Source organism: Falco biarmicus, chromosome 4, assembly GCF_023638135.1.
Source record: "Falco biarmicus isolate bFalBia1 chromosome 4, bFalBia1.pri, whole genome shotgun sequence".
Taxonomy (NCBI): Eukaryota; Metazoa; Chordata; class Aves; order Falconiformes; family Falconidae; genus Falco; species Falco biarmicus.
The window spans coordinates 30047014-30067278 of record NC_079291.1 but is presented as its reverse complement, the minus strand read 5'-3'; the positions used below and the strand labels follow the sequence as shown (position 1 = coordinate 30067278).

Below are 20265 nucleotides of genomic sequence, written 5' to 3'. Positions count from 1 at the left end.
TATATAGAAGTGAAGTCTTAAAGTTATTAAAATTACACTTCTGGCAATTTATTCTGAAAAATACTGATTCTTTTATGAAATTCATCAAAGCAAAATTTGAGATAGGCTTCTGCTTTTGCCAGCCCATCTTAATTTCTTTAGATCTATGTATTATTTTATGGTTGGGTTTTCAATCCAAACAGAAAACAGGTTATTTAACTCCTCTCAGTTGACTGAGGCTTTTCTGAAGTATTTTTGGTGGGGGTTTTTCCCTGTAATTTCTTTCAACCACTGATCCTGGCTGTTGTAGCTTTGCCACATTCCTAACCATGCAGTTGGTGGTGATATAAGAGCTTAACAATTACAGATTTTAATGGATCCTTAAGGAGTGACAAAGCTTTCAGGAAAACAAAACCGATGCTCATAATCTACTTGGCTTAGTTTTGGAAGTTGTTTGTTCAGGGCCTTTGGCTTCCTTTTATATTCCTGTAGCACCTAGAACTGGTCAGATGCAAGTACCAGCTGGCAAGTACTTTATTTACCAGTATACAATATTAAATGATTTAAACAAAACCTAAGCATAACGGTTCCAGGCTTGCTCAGATAAAAGCAGGTAAAGAAAAGTTTGACATAATGTTATTTTTTTCTAAGGTAATATTTTTTTTTTATTATTTCTCATGTTTGCAGTTACGGGTGTGACTGTATTCTTCTCTATGCTGCTAAAAATTGGTTTGCGAAGCTTTGTCACCTGCATGCAAATGTATGTTTTTATCACCAAGCAAAATGGAATTTGCTATATCCATAGCAGTGTTGTTAACCAGGCAACTTATATCATATTGTCATGTAAGTTTCTGATTCTCTTTCTTTCCCACCCTTTTCCTTTTTGCACGTAGTCTGATATTATACACCAGAGTGTATTTGAATTGATTCACACAGAAGACAGACCTGAGTTTCAACGACAGCTACACTGGGCATTAAATCCTGCCCAGTCTGCAGATTCTGGACCAAGCATACAAGGTGAGATTGCAGCCAATTTATGTGTTTGCCTGTCTGATTAGATGAGGGGCTTTTTAATTTATGTAAAAAAGTTTAGATTCTTTTATATGAAAAAAAAAAAGGAGTAACATCTTTAAAATTATTTGACTTTCATGGATGTGTGTAGCCAACAGTGGGAATTACTTTTTTTTTTTCAACTTTAAAAAAAGAACTGCTATTCACAGCACAAAACCATTCAAATACTAATTATGATTTAAATTAGAAGACTTCCATTTGGAGCATAAATGACTGAGTGTCTTGCATGTTTGATCAGTAGTCCTGTGGTAAATAGCAAAGCAGGTAATCCTGCATGTTTGTGTTGCAAATAAGGTAGTCAGGAGCGGGCAGTATCTTTTGGTGACATAAGAAACAAGGAAGTTTGATTTTTCTGTGTTCAGCCTCAATTATATGGTTTGTCTTTAATCACTGAATGAGAAAGTGATTTCTCTGAAGTAATGATCTCTCTTTTACATCTGCTACTCCTGGTTACAGATCATGACACCAAATTTATTAGCTTAGGAAGGCCAGCAGACAGTCGGGAATGACAGCTTCTTTAAGCTCTTCAGGCTAGTATGACTCCCTGACTAAGAAATGTGTTATTACGGTGTTAATATTTGGAATAGTGCTTTCCTAATGTGGAAGAGTTTTACACTTCCAGTTAGTTATGTGCAGGCTGCCACACAGAACAGTACTTTTCATGGGAATAAAAGGGGAAGAGGAATAAAAGATGAAATAGATGAGCCTTTAAGACCAAATACTATGTTTGTTATAGGATCAGATTGTTTCATGTTATTGAATGATGCTTAAGTGACCTGCTGTACTGAGAAACACATTGCTTATGTATTGGTAAAGAGATGTGTAGGTACAGGTAGTTACGTGTAATATGGGAAGCATGTGCCTGCCTCATAACAATGACAAAACTGCTGAGACAACTGCAGTGCTCCATTTTGCACAACAGTTGTTTAAATATGTAGGTGAAGCTCTCTGTTACTGTAATTTACTTGATAATAATTGGTTTTTAATCCAGAAAAAGTCCATGCTATTTTATAGTAAATCTACCATTCATAAAGCAACTTGATTTAAAACTCTAACAAATTCATATTTTACAGTATTGAAATGCCATGACTTGATAAAGACATAAAACCCAGAATATGTTACTTACTTGTTTGGCTCACAGCTCACTATATTTCAATTTTTTCATTTAGTGGTCAACATTGTTATATCATCTATGGATCAGCCTCCACAGTCCAATTGAAAACATGCTACACAACTAGTTAATATCACAATTTGATGTAGCAAACAGCTGCTGGTAGTCAGAAACCAGGTTTTTATGTTGTGGGTTACCGTTTCCTTTGAGTGAAATGGGGTTCTATAGCGTTTAAGCAAGTATATATGAATTTACAAAACGTTGTGTTTGAAAAGTATGACACCAAGTTGACTTGGCATCAGATTTGACTGAATGGTGGGAAGCGCTGAACAGGATTACAAATGATTGTTTTGTACCTGGTGTTCCTAGCTTACTAAAAGCTGCTAATTATTTTTGGGCCCCAAGCAGTATAAAATATTTGGACACTGGGGATCTGTAAACTGAATTCAGGTTGATAACAAAAGATAATGCTAATGACCATAAGGGTCCCCTCCATTTTTGCTCATTTAATCGATTGCCTTTTTAATACATTCAGCTGGCATTATGTAGATAATTAGACATATTCTAATTGTGCTCAGGCTTAGGCACAGATTCCAGCCTGAGTCTGGGAACTAATTCTGCTTCAGGTAGTCTGGACTGGTTTGTTTCTCACTCAGTACTCTGATGTTCCCCTAGACCACTGGTTTCCTCCTACTGCTATTGTGCTTACCAGTCCCGTTCCCAGAGAAGCTTGAAAAATTCTGATTTTTCAGTCCCAAATATCTGCTTTGGGCTGTAAGTCTGTATTATATTTTAAAGTTAACTTGCTATGCAACATGTATAGTCTTGAGCTTAAAGAAAAAGAAAAGGACTCAATGTACAGCATTGCTCCATGTTGTTGATGAGATCCAGTGTGAGCTTCATGAGGGATATGGGTTCTAACCCCTGTAGTGTTAACTGGGAGTTTTGCTCCAGGGATTGCAGACACTCTGTAAGACTTTGCCTTCTTACAGTGAGTCATTTCTCCAAGGTCTTGGCACTGAAACCTCTGTTTCTTGTCTGCCTGGGAAAGTGCAGTAATATTCATTTCACAAGTGTAGGAGGCTTGGGCTTGAAACCCATTCCCTCCTGGTTTGAGTTCTGTTCCCGTCCTCTTGTGAGCTACAGACTGTGTTGCTTCTTCCACCCAAACCTTGTTCGCTCTTGTGAACTGCCCTTTTCACTAGGGAAGTTGACAGACACTTGAGAGAACCCAGGTAAGATCCCTGCATTCAAATTCCAGCTCTGTATTTGCCAAAATAATAGCAGTTGTCCTGTGTCAGAAATGCTGAAGGGCGCGCCTGCCAGTGCCGAGGATGCCAGCAGAAAACCTTGCACTGCTCGTGGGATACTAGAGCTAGAATAAGCAGGCACTCCTCAGCCAGAAGATTTTTCTGAGTCAGAGGACTTAATCGGAGCCCTTTGAGGAGCCTGCTACTAAACAATTATAAAGTCTTTCCCTACATCCCCTCCAAGAAGTTGCCCATAGTCTTGTTAATCTCCATGAAAGAATCGGCACCCTGAACTACTCGGTGCTCTCGGTATGCTCCTGCCTGGCTGGCAGCAATTTCAGTCAGCTCTTCTTCTAACAGTAGCCAACTGCTGATAGCAATTTTCTTTTGACTTCACTAGCTGACATCATTCTCAGTAGTAGCTGGTCTTGCAGGAAATAAAGCTGTAGTAATAGGAAAGGAACACAAATATTGGGGTTGCTTGGGGAAAGAAGTATTTTAGTGGTTTCTGTGGTGCTGATGCTTGTGAAATGCTAATGTTGATACATGCAGTCTTAACTATTCTGAGGAGGTCTTGAGTAAGGTATATGTAGGGATTCTCAAGGATGTCAGTGTTGGCATTTTTGAAAGATGAGTTGAGATTTGCAGTCTGCTGCTTTGATGCCCTTTCTTCATAATCGCATTGTCAGAGACCATCTAACCCATTTCAGCACCTCCTAGAGAAGCACTGCTTCAGAAGTATTGACAATTCTCACCAGCAATTAGGCAATTAAAAAAAAAAATAATCTGCAGCAGTAGAAAGTCAGGAAATAAGTTTGCTTTTGTCTGTTGAGAACCATACATATAACAAGTGTGAAAATCTGTTATTTTCTGATATCAGAGTTAGGTGGTAACTATCTTGGACTACAATTATCTGAGTTTCTGTACGCATGGGATCAGCTCATCCTGGTGGCTTTGGCTAATACAGAGTTATGCAGATGGCTGTAATTACACATTTTTCCTTTCCATACGCACTGTTAGATAGGGCCCTTTTTTTCCATACCCTGAAGTCTGTTCAGCAAAAATTGACCTTCTATAGCAGGTTTTTGTAAGGAAAAAATAAAAAACATTATCTTCTAGCTTTTCAGACAAAATCAGATAACAGCACTCTTGTTGGATTTGTATGGCCTTAGGTTGCAAGGCCTCTTGGGGAGCCATCAGCAACCTCATTTGACTCCAGTTCAGTCCTTTGAATTAATAGATTAATTTGAACTGGCTTTTGGTCATGATGTGTTTTCCTTTGGGTTTTATTTGCCATTGTACAAACCACCTAGCCTATCTGTAAGTTTTTTCAGCTGTCCAAGAGACAAAACTATGTTCCAAAGAACATAATGTGGTGTGGGATTAAGTGACGTGCTGTCCATGACTTCATCTCCAAGTCTGGAAGGTCAATGTAGATTCTTTCTTAAAATCACTATCCTGCTTTTGCCCGTACATGGCAATCAGTTCTCTGAGTATATGGGCAATTTTTTTTTTTAAATTACAGAGTATTTAGCACTCTAAAACAGCATTTTACACTGTTTTCTCTTAATTTTCTGTGTGTATGAATTCCTAGGGAATGACCAGTTTGTGGTTTTTTATATGTATTACAAACAAGATCACTTTGCTGGATTTGCTGTTAGTAGATATGTTCTGGTATCTCTGTGTACGTAGTCTTGTGCAAAACGTATGTATTGAAGTTATTGATTTACCTTCTGATTTTACTTTGTATTGCTAATGTTTAAGTCTGTTTTCTAAATGCCACTTAGCAGAAAATTCTTTTCCTGAAGTGGCAGAAGAATATCATGTTGTTATCCTAGTTGTCAATCATGGTTTTGAGTCACTTTTTTTGGGGGGGGGTGTGTGTGTGTGTGGTTTTTTATTTGTTTGGTTTTTTTTAAAAGCAAACAGACAAAACCCACAAAACACAAGTGCTCCAGGTTTCTCTAGAGACGTAACTGGTGTTTTCTTTGTCAGCACAGTCCAGAAACATTCTTACTGTTTAATAGGAACTTTTTACATCCATTAGAGGTGGCTTGTTGTGGTGGTTCGCTAAAGATGCTTTTTTTTTTTATTTATTGCTACAGCTTTCACTTGGTTGCCTGGAAAGTAACAGTTTCACAGTTTGATGCCATCTACTGTGCTTTTGAATACCCAGTTCATATAGTTACTATGCCTTTCGCAGATTGTGCTGTTGCAGAAATGTGGCTGTGCTCTCTACTGAGAACTCTGCTCTCTGTGACTGATCCAGAATCTAGATTGTTGACAAACATAGTGAATACATTTTAAAACACCCCAAACAACCAAAAACCCCAAACAAACCACCACCCTCCCCAAACTTAAAAAAAATTATTGCATGCAGTTTTCAAATGCCATAGCCTGTAAAGTATAATCCCATCAGAAGGACTAATACTTAACCTAGTGTTATAATCAGTATAGGTTCTGAGAATGTTTCCAGTTTACATTGTTCTTGCTCAGTTCATGACCTAGCGCTTTGTTTATGAGACGGAAGATGATGTGTTATAGATAGCCTTCACTAGGTGTTCTTCTAAAAATAATCCTTATAAATAATCCTTTCCTGTAGGAGATAATGGCTTTTCACAGCCAGCAACCTATTATAACCCAGACCAACTTCCTCCGGAGAATTCTTCCTTTATGGAAAGGAATTTCATCTGCAGGTTACGATGCCTCCTGGATAATTCATCTGGGTTCTTGGTGAGTATGGAGTTAGGTAAAATCTTCCACATACACTTGCAAGTTGGAAAGCTGCGTTATTCTTATAATATGTAAAGCAACTTACTTTATTTGTTAAGTCTCCATAGATATCTGAGCTGCCTGAGCCAGTATGTTTGTTAGTGACACTAAATTTGTCCTCCTCAACATGATGATGTTGTTGTTACAACCAGGTGCAAGTTCTCTCATTTCTCATGGCTCACTGAAATACAAATTTCACATGGCTCCTCACTGAAATACAAATAAGCATCAGCTTTTGTAAAGTACTGTGTGATTTGCAGATAAAAAAGCATTACAAAGATTATTTTCTGTTGAGTATCATGAGATGCAGTAAGTCATAATAACTAACAAAACCATAGTATTCGCTTACTTGGGAAAGTTTGTGCTTGCTCTTTTTAAATACTTTTTTTTGTTTGCTGTAAATTTTACAAGAAATATGGGTTTATCACCTTCTAGGTGGCTTCTTACGAACAGAATTGTTTCTATAGATTTTGCAGTTATACACATTTGCATATTTTATACTGATGACTGACAGAAATGCAAGAGAAATAATGGTATGTTAATTATATGCATGTATAGTGCCATGTTCATTCGAATATTAGATGATCCAGTTGGCATTTGCTATTACATGTTTGGGTTGGTTTTTCATAAAACAACCTACCTGTTAATTCTTCCTCCAGTGAGTTTATTAGCAGATCTCAAAGTGACACACTCAGGGGTATACCAACAGCATTCTGTACTTGTTCGCTAACTTTTGTGTATGCCGTGCTACAAAGCTGGAATCTGATGGGTCTTAAAAAAAATTATTTTACATAACAGAAATATTTTACTCTTAAATATCTCTAACATATAACAATTACTTTTTTCCTCATCCAAAGGCTATGAATTTTCAAGGACGATTAAAGTTTCTTCATGGACAAAACAAGAAAGGGAAAGATGGAGCTACTTTGTCTCCTCAGCTTGCTCTGTTTGCAGTAGCCACTCCCCTGCAGCCACCATCTATCCTTGAGATACGAACCAAAAACTTCATCTTCAGAACGAAACACAAACTGGATTTCACACCTACTGGCTGTGATGCAAAGTAAGTGTAAATTATTCTGCATAATAATAATTTGCTGATAAGATAGGTTTAAAGTATGTATTTGAAATATAAAGCTGGCTACTGTTTCAGTAAATACTGATAACTGTTCAGGAACTGTTAGGATTTTTTCTTCAGCCCTGCTCGTAAGTATAGAGAAATGGGATTGTCTTAGCGTACTTCCTTGAAAAGGCATACTGCTTTCTGACTCTCAAACATTAAAAGAACAAAATAAACCCAAATTCCCAAAACAAAACGGAACCCCCAAAAAACCAGAATGCTAATGAATTAGGGAAGAAGAAAAGTTTAATGTATGAATCTGAAATTTAGTTTTAGAACTGATAGAACAAGTGTTCATTTTGTTTTGCATGCATATTTTCTCCATCAGTTTAAATAGATGTAAAATACAATGGAAATGTTATTTATTTCAAAATAACAAATGGAGTCCTTTTTCATATTATGACTTTTAGCGATTTTACAAACCATTCTTCTCCTATGTAAAACCTGTGAAAACACTATTGCATTACTAGATCAACATAATGTAACTATGAATCAACATGGTCAAGAAGCCCATTAAGATGCTTCTTTATAAAAAGAAAATCCTCTGGCCTCCACCCTTCCTTCTCCTCTTGCTCTTATTTTTGACTGATAATGCTTTCAACTTTCAGACTCGTTTTCAGTGGAGTGTCTCATATGGATTTCCATGCTTACTTAGAGGATAATCAAAAGTCAAATTACTTGGGGTTCTGTCTAGTGATAAACTGAAATGTGTTTCTTGGGTTTTATAAACTGATACAAGTTAAAGTTTACAAAATGTTAACACAGCCTTTTTCCTCTGATTTTTTTCATCATGCTTCACTTGAAACCTTTTAATTTTTGTTACGTTCCTTTTTATTATGCTTCACTTGAAACATTTTAATTTTTGTTACATTTTACACTTTTGCAAATATTGTTCCCCATCCCTACTTCCCCCCCTTTTTTCCCCCGCTATCTTTGGATCTCCATTTTTTTGTTCCAATTCCTATTTCAATCTCTTTTTGACTATTTTATTCTATGATGTATCTCATAACGCTTACACAGATGCTGTTAACTTCTTCATCCCTTGGTCCTCCTCATGGTCAAACATGACTATTGCCGGTACTCCTCTGAGGCAAATAGATTAAATGCAAACACAGGGGTCTCAAACTACTTAATAGCAAAAGGGATTTAGTTCTGAGATACACCTTGGTTTGAATTTTAACCTACTAAAAATAGTAATTTAGGCAGGAGGTTTTAGATAACTAAAGTTAAGCCACTACTTAATTGTACATGCAAGCACCTATAGGCAAATGCTATGGAACAGGTCTAAGCAAACAGTCTTCATTGCAATGGGAGCTGCCTGTTACAAGTAAATTCAAAAGTATGGCATTGAGTCCATCTGAACTTCAGGCATACTTTTGTTTTTTAATGGTCTAATGATTTTGTGAACCCATTTCTAGTCACTGAAGGCAACTTGAGGGACTAGTAAAAATTTTGGTTTACTTTATTTTTTTGTTAGAACTGTCATGCTTCTGCATACAATTCATATTAAAACAAAATATAGTTAGCACTTGTGTCTGAAATGTTCTAGCCATAATTAACTTGCTTGGCATTCATTCTGTAAGTTGGTTCATCAGCAGTGTTGCCATTTTTTGTTTTTACTTTTCAGAGGAAAGATTGTCCTGGGATATACTGAAGCAGAGCTGTGTATGAGAGGAACAGGATACCAGTTTGTTCATGCAGCTGATATGCTTTATTGTGCTGAAAATCATGTCCGAAGTAAGCTTCATTTCTTAAGAAAGGCTGAAAAATCGAAGTGTGGATTGTATTCATAGTAAAAAATACTACAAAATACCCTTCTAAACAAAAACAAAATAACAAAAAAAAGGTGGTCATTAACAGAAGAACACTATTCATTTCACATGATCTTTCTCTCCCTATAAAAACTTATACTGGATGGAGAAACATTTAGTATATCTATCTATCTAGACCCTTTTAGGGTTATATATTCCAGTTTCTGTCACATTGTGCTCTTCTCACTTCCTTCTCTGGTCAGTCCAACTTCTGCTTTTTCAACAACTTCCTTTGGGAAAAGGGACTATTTCTAAGATAGCTTTCCTGTTAGGAAGTTAAATAAAGCATTTTCTTTTGATATCACTCTAAGATTTTTAAGAGAAATTAATCTCTGATTTAGCATGCTAGTGTCCTGTGTTTCTGGTTTTGATTCTTGGCAGCTGGATTTGGCTTAAGTAACAACTTAAGGAGAGAAGTATAATGTTTTAAGCTAAGGAAGTAACTATCAGCTATCTGATATACAACTATTTAATGGACATCTTCCTTTGCTTTTTTGTTAGCTCTTTGTCTTTGAAAGTTACAGCAACATCTTCAGGGTATTTTGGTGCTTCTTTTCTACTGACTTCTCTTGAAAAACTGTTGTTTCTTTTGTCCCCTTATATACAATTAAATAACCCCTCTGTAGGTTAGGTCTCAACATGTATTAAGCAAGTTTTCTTTTTCAAGTATAGCTCAGTCATTGTTGCCTATCAGTGGTATTGTTAGTTTGGTAAGGAATAAGAAAGAGATACTTCCATAATAGAATGGGATGAAACTTTGGTTTGAAATTTTGATTTGAAACTTTTGTCTTAAAACTCATTTTTGCTCCATTTCTGATGCTAAGATAAAAAAAGAAGTCTTGTAGCAAAGATTATTTTTTGTTAGGATTCTTAAACTGTCCTTTTTTTAAATTTAATTTTTCTGTCTAGAAATGCAGTGTTTTCAGCAATGCATGATAGTGGGAGTGAAAAATAATGAATTTTGAAGTACCTCTGCATTAACCAGTCAAAATGTAAAAGAATTGAAATCAAAGCTAATGTGTTTTCTAATTTCTCTAGTAGTAGTCACTTCTCAGATTTAAAAGAGATTTAGGCTTTTGTCATTTACATGTCCTAGTATTTATTAATTTCTGTTATTGCAGAAATAATGGCTGAATCTCCATATAGGATGTTAATAATCTGTAGTGGATATCTTATAATTGTTTGCAGTTTTGGCTCTTGTTTTACCAGTAAATTAAAGTAGACTTCTTAAAGTGATCAATCATCCTGTTTCACTGGAAGCACATTAGTGTCACACAGAAATGAGTGATTGAGGACATGAGATTTGTAAAATTGCTCTACAAATGGGATTAATTTCATGCCATGCCAGATGTTCCTATTTTTGTTCACTGGACAGTAAACGGTATGCTTCCTCTCTAGTGATGAAGACAGGTGAGAGTGGAATGACTGTATTTAGGCTTCTAACCAAAGAAAATCGATGGGCCTGGGTACAGGCAAATGCACGTCTTGTCTACAAAAATGGAAGACCAGATTACATCATTGCCACGCAAAGACCTCTTACGTAAGTCATCATTGCATAAAGCAGTATGCTTCAAAAGCTGAAAAATGTTGAGCTTGTTTATATTCAGAAAGGAATTATTCAATTTTAAATAAACCCCCTTTAAGTCCTGAACTACACAAAGAAAACCTCTATCCGTCTGCTAACAAACATTGAAAAGAGCTCCAATATTTCAGTACTTGTGTTCCATAGTCCTGTACGTGTAAAACTTCAGACATCTTGATTTCATATAAAGAATAAGAGCAGGTAGTACAAGCACCAAGTTATTCCGTCCAACCTATATTTAATTCATTATGCTTGTTAGCAAAAATTAAGAAATGTAACTGCAGTTGTGTAGAAGACACAACAAATAACATAAATTATGTCCTTTATGGTGCTGAACTAGATTCTACATGATATAGAATTCAGCATTATTATACAGGTTAGATATTTTTTGCTAACGATTCTGTAAAATGGAGAAAGAGAGAGACTTCAGTATTGAAGTACTCATTTACTTGCTATGGCGAGAAAAATGTAATGCATGGAACAAAGCCCACTTACTTTCATTTCAGCTCGTAATGCACAGAAAATGGTGTATGCTATCTAGATTTAATTACAAATGTAATATCTAAAGGTGGTATTATGGTCATAAGCTCCTTATTTCATAATCTGTCTCTTGATTTAACTCAGCCAAGTTGAGCTGGAATAGCTAGGAATTTGAAAAATGCCTACAAATAGAATAGTTCATTATTATTTTTTTAATATTAATTCCAGGGGACAAAAAGATTACAGTAACTGTTTAGTACTGCAGTATTATGCTATATATCTGATTTATTTTCAGAGATGAAGAAGGGGCAGAACACCTACGGAAGCGTAACATGAAGTTACCCTTCATGTTTGCCACTGGTGAGGCTGTGTTATATGAGGTGTCTTTCCCTATGTCGAGCCTTATGGATCCCTCTCAGCCGAAGAACAAAAGCACAACAGGAAAAGGAGCCAAAGCAACGCTACACAATGATTCCGTGGACCCAAACTCCCTCTTAGGTGCCATGTTAAGACAAGATGAGTCTGTGTATCTCTGCCCTCCAGCATCACATAAACTTTCCTTTGAGCGGAACTTCTTTGCAGACAGCAGGGATGAACTGGGCAGTGTTGTTAACAGTGGCTGGATGGATAATCTCCTACCTGCTGGAAATCACAACATTCTCAAACGGGAGCTAATGGAGTGTTCCCAGGACAATACTGTTCCGCTTCCTGAAGACAGTGCAGCACTCTTTCAAGATAACAAAACCAGTGATTTGTACAGCATCATGAAAAATCTGGGTATTGACTTTGAAGATCTAAAGTGTATTCAGCAGGATGAGGAGTTTTTTAAAACTGAATTATCTGATGTAGATGATATTGGGGACATCAACATAACTGACGAAATCCTGACTTATGTTCAGGATTCCTTAAATAAGTCTGACTTCTTATATTCAGGCTGTAACCAGCAGCAACCCCTTGTCCAGAATGAAGGCTGCTTGCTACAGCAAGAGTTAGAGCCACATCAACTTCATCAGCACCAGAAACAGCTCATGGAGCAGCAGCAGCAGCAGCAGCAGCAGCTCTGTCAAAAGATGAAACATATGCAAGTCAATGGGATGTTCACAAATTGGAGCTCTGGCACCAGCATGCCTCTTAGCTGCTCACAGCAGCAGCCGCAGCCGCCCCAGCAATATGCATTCCCTGGCATGCATGCCACTACATCCGAGTTCGCTTACAAATCAGAAGTAAACACTTCCCCTTATGCCTGTAGGCAAGAGTTTATTCCTTACAAGCAACCCACAGCAATGATGCCGCAGCTTTCAAATTTTGCTCAGATGGATTTCCCTGTAGCAGGTTTTGACAGATCGACTTACTCTGCTTCTTCCAACCTGGAGGATTTTCTTAGCTGTTTGCAGCAAGTCCCTGAAAATCATGAGTGTGGTATAAACTCTGAGTCGGTTATGCTAACTCCTCAAACGTGCTATGCAGGTGCTGTTTCTATGTACCAGTGCACGCAAGAAGCACAGCCCAGCTGCATGGATCAAATGCAGTATGACCCTATGACGGCAAGTCAGCAAACGTTGTTGAACAAGGTAAGGTAAATGGCATTGCTACGTTGCTTGCATTTTGAATCGTGTTTTTTATTGTTTTGGGTGGCTACCATGACACAGAGTTTGTCATAATTGAATCACTAAGTTTGATGGGTTAGCAATGTGTGAATGTCCTTGCTTTATTTGTTCATTAAGTTGAAGAGAGTTGCATTTGGTTTTATGTACATTTATCCACAGCCTGGTAGCTCTCTTTGGCAGTGGTAAAGCAGGAGCGAACTAGTCTGTTGTACCTACCAGTGATTTTCCCAGCAGGAGCAAAGGAAAAGCAGATTGGTCAAAACCTTGGAATTTGCTTATACACCTTCTTTAGAGGAGTGGAATGTTGTCAGTAATATTGTCTGGTACATTAATTTTCATGGAATACACTGTAAGGATCCAGGAAAGTATCTTGGGTTTAAAAGTTACTTGGGTTCTGTAGTTACTCAGATTCTTCACTGATTTTAGGATCACTTCAAGTTCCAGATTATAATAGCACAGAAATAGCATGAAATACTATGAACTATTGCATTTCTACACATAATGATACTGCAAAAATATTTATATATATTGCCATAAGTGAAAGTCACCTTGTTCCTCAAGCTGCTAAGTTGTCTGCTGAAGACGGAAGAGCAGGAAAAAATTATATTCACAATAAATGAGTTGGACCCTTTCACGCCGTGCGAAGGAGGGTGCACAATAAAAGCTATAGAAGAGAGGAGCCTGGCTGTACACACAGACTACAGTTTAAAGCACAGTTCTTCATAGGTAAAATTAACTTAGAAATAAAAAAATTTCTATTACTAAGGCAGTTTCTAATTCTGAATAGCCTTTGCTGAAGTACTTTAACTTGTACCATTAATTTCTGTTAATGCTGCTCAAGTACAGAGCCACAAATCTTTTTCTTTTTTTACCTCAATGAGTTAATGTTCTAAAGTACTGATCCTACAAATGCTTGTGCACATGCATAAGCATTTACAGAATTAAAGTACTAATTGGTATTTAACCTACACAAGACAGAGGTGAGGAATGCAAGTAGAACATACCCAGTTTTTCAGTGTGCTCAATACAAGTACAAAACATGTCCTTTTTAAAACTACCTCACTAGTGGCAAAAATACAATTGCAGAATTGCAGAAATTTAGCTAAAATATAGGACAGCTCAACAAGATGAATAGCCTCTGTCTGAGTGCCCAAGGGCTGAAATATCACAAAGTGACTTTGGCAAACTGCAGTGTGCAAGCTTGCACAGTGCTTGGCTGTATGTCACCTGCCTGTGGTCACTGTTAGCAGTTCTTCATAGCGCTTGGTAATAGGGTTGCAAAGTAGTTCCAGCATCATGCAAGTTTGTCCCTATAGTACAGACTTTTTCTTTTCACAGAAGCTATGCTACTGTGATGTATGTTTTGAACAGCCAGTGCATAAGCAATTAGATTTCTTTGATTTTAATGGTTGGTTTCAATTACATTTATTTTGTTGTTATGTTGTCTTAATAATTTTTGTTATACCCCCTTTTTGTTATTTTCTTGCTTACTTTTTCTTTTCATCTGTAAAAAGTTTAATGACTAATGACTAAGCATCTGTGAATGCAATAAATAATCTATTACTTCATATTTACTTAGAATGCTGAGCTGCAGTAATAATATTGCGTTTAGCTTATTTGCCAGAAAAAAAAATAAATTAAAAAAGGCCACTTTGTGAAAAGTTATCCTTACTTAAGTAGTTCAGAGGCAAATCCAGCCCCTCTTGCTATTGTATACCTATGCTGTGTGGATCTGGATAGTGTTGCATGAGCAGAAGCCTAGTGCAGAGCTGATGCTACCTCTGTGCATGTTAGCTTCTGTCTACCTCTGAAGAGAACTGTTGAGCATCTGTCCAAATGATTTTGAGGAGCATGCTTCTTGATGAGATAAGGAAGGATTATTTCCCCAACTCCTTTTGTAAAAAGAATGATCATAGATAGTTGATAGCTCTCCAAGTCCTTGTGGGTCCAAACCTTAGGTATGCCAGCTGGGTGCCATGAGGGGTGGGAAGAGACATAAACGAAGTAGCATTGTCTTTTGCAGCCCATACTGCTAGGTATTGTTCACGTGAAAAAAATCCAACATCTCTTACACCAGACTGTGTTCGGTTTTGATGACTTCTAGTCACATCTGCCAATTAACATTTTTATAGGTAGAGGGGAAAGTAAGGCTCTATATAAACCAAAGTTGTTATGTTAAGTAATGTTTTAATATAGAAATATATTTTTTTGCCTAGAAATGTCATTGCTTCAGAGAAAGATAACCCTATATTTATATATGCTTATATTACAGAAATCGTATTTAGTGTTGTATCAGAAGAGTTAAGAACTTTAACATATGTTAATCTATGGGAACTAGTAAGTCAGAAGTATAGCTGCTGCACTTGAAGTGATCTTGTAAAATATCACATATGCCAAAGGCATGATTGCAAATAATGTACATTTCTTTATTGTAAATAGGGAGAATGTATCACTGCTTATGATAATAAATTTAAGGTTTGATTTTATTGCTAATTGATAACTTCAGTAAGGATGCCATTAAGCAGATAGGATACTACCATCAGAGCCTATGTTCACACAGCCAATCCAAAGTAGGGCAGTCTTTGTGGCTGGATTTAGCACACTGACAACCCTATCAGCAGTTGGAGTCTGGAGAGAGGACAGATGTTGCTATGCAAGCCATGATTGCTATCCTTTCCTCAGCCTTCTTAACTCCCATCGATTTCTATGTGAAAAGACCAGATGATTAGAAATCCAGAAGGGTCTGTTGTGGTCATCTGCCTTGACCTTCTGCCTAAAAGGTAATTGTGGTAGGATCATAGCCAATGTAGTCTAAAAACACTTTCAAGTGATGGAGAAGGGCAGGAGGGCCTTAGGTAATTTGATTGCTTGTTTAAGGTCAGTATTCCTTTATTAAGTAGGAGAAATCTTACCAAGTGCTAGATTGTGTGTTGAGAACTTTCTTAGAAATGTTAATGAGCGTGCTTATCTTGTTAATGAAGAATATTGAAATAATCTGCTTCTGTCAGAAGTAATCCTAGCTAATGTTATTGTAGCTGTCTGTAAAAGTATGGCAACTTTGATTAAAAACATACTTCACATGGCTGTAGTCTTGTTAAAAACTCAGACAAATTGTACAGTTAGCCAAATGTCAGTGTTTGCATACAAGGAAAACCAGAAGTTTCCAAACCCCAGCATATTTTGATAGATGTTTTTATGTTATATGTTTTATGATGTACGTTTTTAAGGACAAACCTTGAATGAATGGGTACTTACAATATGAGCTACTCCCGAAGAGATGGTGGAAGTGTTTAAAGTACTTGTATTTTTACGCCTGACTGAATGGAGTATTTTGTAGATAAAGTGACTTTTCCATAGCATGACAGGAAGCGTTACATCAGATGATTAAAATAACCTTATGAATAATTATGTCAAGACTGATGAAAGCAATTCATTGCTTTTGCTTGGCATTGTTAATATGGAGACCATTTGTCAAAAAAGCCCACCCTACAACAGCTCAGCCTTGGATTGAATGCAGTACACTTCAGCTTAGTAATAGGGCTGCATGTGCATTCCTGGAAGAGCTGTAAAGTCTGGATCCCATTGCAGACATGAAAATATGTAAATAGGTTGCTTTTAAAATGTAACAGCTGGATGTGGAAATCAGGAGTGTTCAGTCAAACTGTACTTTCGACAAATGGAAACTGTATTATGCTTTAGGTAATAGCAATGTTTCTTTACCTAGCCAGAAGTAGGACTCCCACTGACTTCAACGTGGGTAGGTTTCACTGATGATTCTGACCCTACTTTAATGCAAATTAACTTCTTATCATTTGTCATTTAAAAAAACTCCCCAAAAACAACAAACCAACCGAAAACATTTTAAAGCTATTCATTGTATTTTAAGATTATTTCATCCCATCTGTGTCTTTAGGAGGATTTTGTAAAATTTATAAATAAATTGGTTTCCCATACTAACCATTTATATTGTCTTTTTTCCTGCCAGTTCCAAAACGGTTTCAATGGAGGAAATGTAAATGAAGCATATCCCTCTCAGCTAGATGTGATCAGTAATGCACAGACTGCCACACATCTTCAGCCTCTTCATCATCCGACAGAACCCAGATCCTTCTCAGATTTGGCATCTAGTGGATTTATGTGATTCAGATCTAGAGTTCCATCTGTGATTTTGTCTGGGCATCAGGATGCCGTGAGGAAAAGCTCGATAAGTCTATCTTTGAGCATCGGACTTTAACTGCTAAATTACATTTTGAGAATATGAGTTTGGTTGCACTATATAGGGGTGGATATGTAATCCGAGACCTGGCTTGTTAGAGTGACCGGTGGCATTTAAAACTTCTGACTAGAAGTATGCATGTGCTGTTTTCCATCGGATTGACTGTGTCATTGCAGTATGGATTACATATGTACTACAGACTATGTCATGCTATACAACATAAGATAAGGCAAATGGTTTTGTTGTTTAGAAAATAATTGGGCACTTTACAAATAGCATCAATGGCACAAGGAAGATGATTTCACATGTGGATTATTTCCAGACTTTATTTTTAAAAACTATTAAAAAGCTCTGAATTCATGAGATTCAAAAGCACTTAATTTTAATGCATACTAAGCTCTTTAATCACTTATTTTATATTTAAATCCTTTTGTTTTAAGTCTCCATTCCTAGCACTTTAATAGAAGGCTTAATACAAGGATATGATATGCAACTTTAGGTTTTCTATGAAACAGATCCCTTTGCATTCCTCCTTTTCTTGTCAACCTTAAGTGCCTCACAATTTAGCTACCTTGTTTCTGATGGGAGCTTATTTTAGCAAAACTCACTATAAATGTCATCCATATTATGTGAACTTTTATCTAACATCTACAGTGCTACTGGCAGTATCTTTTTTTGTTTGTTTTTTTTCCCCCTAAAGATAACTTGTTTAGAGAATGACTTAATTCTTTATCTGTGGATTTGTTACAATATTATCAGGTGTTATTAGTGTTCTTAATTTAGTTCAACTAAAGAGTTTTGGTTTGTTCTATACTGCTTTTCTGCTTTCTTCAGGTAACACAGGGTATATTAAAAAGCAGATTTTGCTGAGGGGGAGGAGCAGATCCTCAGGATTAGTTTTAGATTATTAATGCTGAAAAACATGTGCCTTATCTTGTGTTAAAATGCTCATAATGTTCTTTAGAAATAATACAAGGCTGCTCTATGCAAATATTTTCATTAAAATGGATATTGAAAAGGATTGCATTTTAAATAAGGGGGAAAGGAGTCGCAATAGCGATTGGTTTTGACGTTTACTTTGACTGCAGTTTTCCATGTTCATAGTGGGGAAGGAGTCAGTTTTGGTTTAAACTTTATCCCTAGCAAATTGCACTGCAAAGTACAGAAAGGCTATTCTTTTTATGTGTGTTGGTCCATTTGAAAATCTTTGTGCAAAATATGAAATTGGGAAAAGGAAAAAGTCATTAGAGACGTTCTCCTTGTGATAAGTTTTATTTTCAGGAAAAAAATGCATCCACAAAAATTCTGGGGTTTTGTTTTGTTTTTATCCAAGAGGATTGTTAGAATTGCAGACACCAATTTCTCGTGCAAAATAATAATCTACGTGAAAAATACGTATGTATATGTTCGAAATATTTCATACTCTTGTGTGTTGTATAGTTCATATAGAATAAAATGTCTCTGTAAAATACTTTAAACCAGTTAATTTTAAAGTGTTACATCATTATATGTTAAGAACAATTTTATTACATTTCTTATATATAATATAAAATGCCAATTTAGCCAGTTTGTTTAAAACGGGCAAAAGTAAATTGGATCCCTCCAGATGGTTGTTAATATTGTTTAGTACAAGGACAATCACTTAAAATTGGAATCTTTTCATAGCTGAAACATGCTTTCTTTGAAGAAGAGCATATTTTCTTCCATTCTGTGTGTTATGATATGCTAGGCCAAACTTCTAATTCAATTAGAATTTTTCAGATTAATAACTTCAGCAGTTCTTTTAAGTGAAATTACCATATATGAAAGGGACATTAAGGAAGGAATTACTATTCAGGAAAGCCCATAAAGACACTGTGGGTTGTATTACAAGGTTGCTTTTGTTTCTTAACGTTTCAGATTTTGTTTTCAGCACAAGCCATCAGTAACTAAAATAATTTGAATTAATTTGTGATTGTCATTTTTTTATTGAAGGTCTTGTTTTAAGCCAATATCTGAAACGTCTTCCATATCTAGGTAGTGTATCATGTTTGTGTTTGAACTTGAAAATTGGAAAAATGCTGTAAAAAACCAGAAGGTTCAAAGGGATAATGTAAATTTTACATCTTACAAACCAGTATATATCTTGTTTATGAGTTCAGTTAAACCACATACATATTGTCCTATCACTAAGTGCCCGGGATGCAGTACTACAACTGTGCTGCCCTATTTACTGTAAACAAATTAGTTGTTTATATGCATATCAGCGTATTTTGTGCATTATCTTATGCGTACAACATTGACTGTATTAGTGCACTCTCGTTCTGCACCAAACTGTACCTACAGTGCACAGATATTTCTGAATTGCATCTCTATTAGCCCTTCAGGTCTGTTATAAGTAAGATTATAACCCAGTGTTAGTCAGTATTACTATCCATTTTTGTACAAGTTTTCTAGCTTGTTTTTCTTTCCAATTCTTATCTCTCCTTTGCTATGCCTGCACATACCATGCAATACACCTCTTGTGTTAAAGTATGGTTTTGTAGCGCTCTTGCTCATCTCCAGTAAAGTTTGTAAGACATAATATATGGTAATAAAATCATCACTTGAATGTAGCTGAAATGTATGTTCTTTTACGGCAAAAATGTTTTACTTCAGCAGTATACAAAAAATACATGATCATTCAGTTGCTAAGACCTTTTGAGAGCTTGTCATCTAATAGTTTACAAAACTATTGTTATTTACGTCACTGTGGACTTTGCACTTCTGAATATTAGATGCAAATACAATGTATATAATTTAGTGGTGAACAAATCTGTATTTGTCCATGGAATTAGTATTTTATACTTGCATGAAAATGAGTTTATAAATAAACTGTGTAAATAGTAAGCCACAATTAGCAGTTGGAAGGCTTCTATATTCATTGTTTAATGACAATAAATTCACAGTTGAACAGTACTGAGGCAGGAATAGATTTTTGTATAGATGCTGCTAAAAATAAGCATTTTCTCTTTTGAAATTTGTAGCTGGTCATTGGTGACCTATTCATGGTTTATTGCTATTTCATAAATAGTGATTTTTAAGTTAAGAAAACAATTAGTTTATTTCTAATTACTGATATTACTGTTTCCTATGTGCTATATTGGCATTGCATGATAATATTTTAAAATCAGTTGTTATGCTGAATCAAATGCTTCACTGTAATTTTCTATGCAGTTTACTAGACTTAAAATAGTTCTTTGGTTTAGTGATGTGATGGACAAGAATTTAATTGTTTTCAACTACATTAC

At 36.1% G+C, this 20265-nt stretch overlaps 1 protein-coding gene across 1 annotated transcript in view; it reads left to right on the top strand.

Moving 5' to 3' along the window:
- The window catches only part of AHR (aryl hydrocarbon receptor), a 63903-nt gene extending 44032 nt beyond the window's left edge, over positions 1–19871 (top strand). Inside the window, exons 5-11 of the mRNA XM_056335423.1 lie at positions 873–996; positions 6014–6144; positions 7041–7243; positions 8928–9037; positions 10510–10651; positions 11469–12744; positions 16766–19871. Of these exons, the coding sequence (XP_056191398.1) occupies positions 873–996; positions 6014–6144; positions 7041–7243; positions 8928–9037; positions 10510–10651; positions 11469–12744; positions 16766–16921 (2142 nt within the window). The 3' untranslated portion in view covers positions 16922–19871. The remainder of the gene's footprint in view (positions 1–872; positions 997–6013; positions 6145–7040; positions 7244–8927; positions 9038–10509; positions 10652–11468; positions 12745–16765) is intronic.
- The last annotated feature ends 394 nt before the right edge of the window (positions 19872–20265 follow it).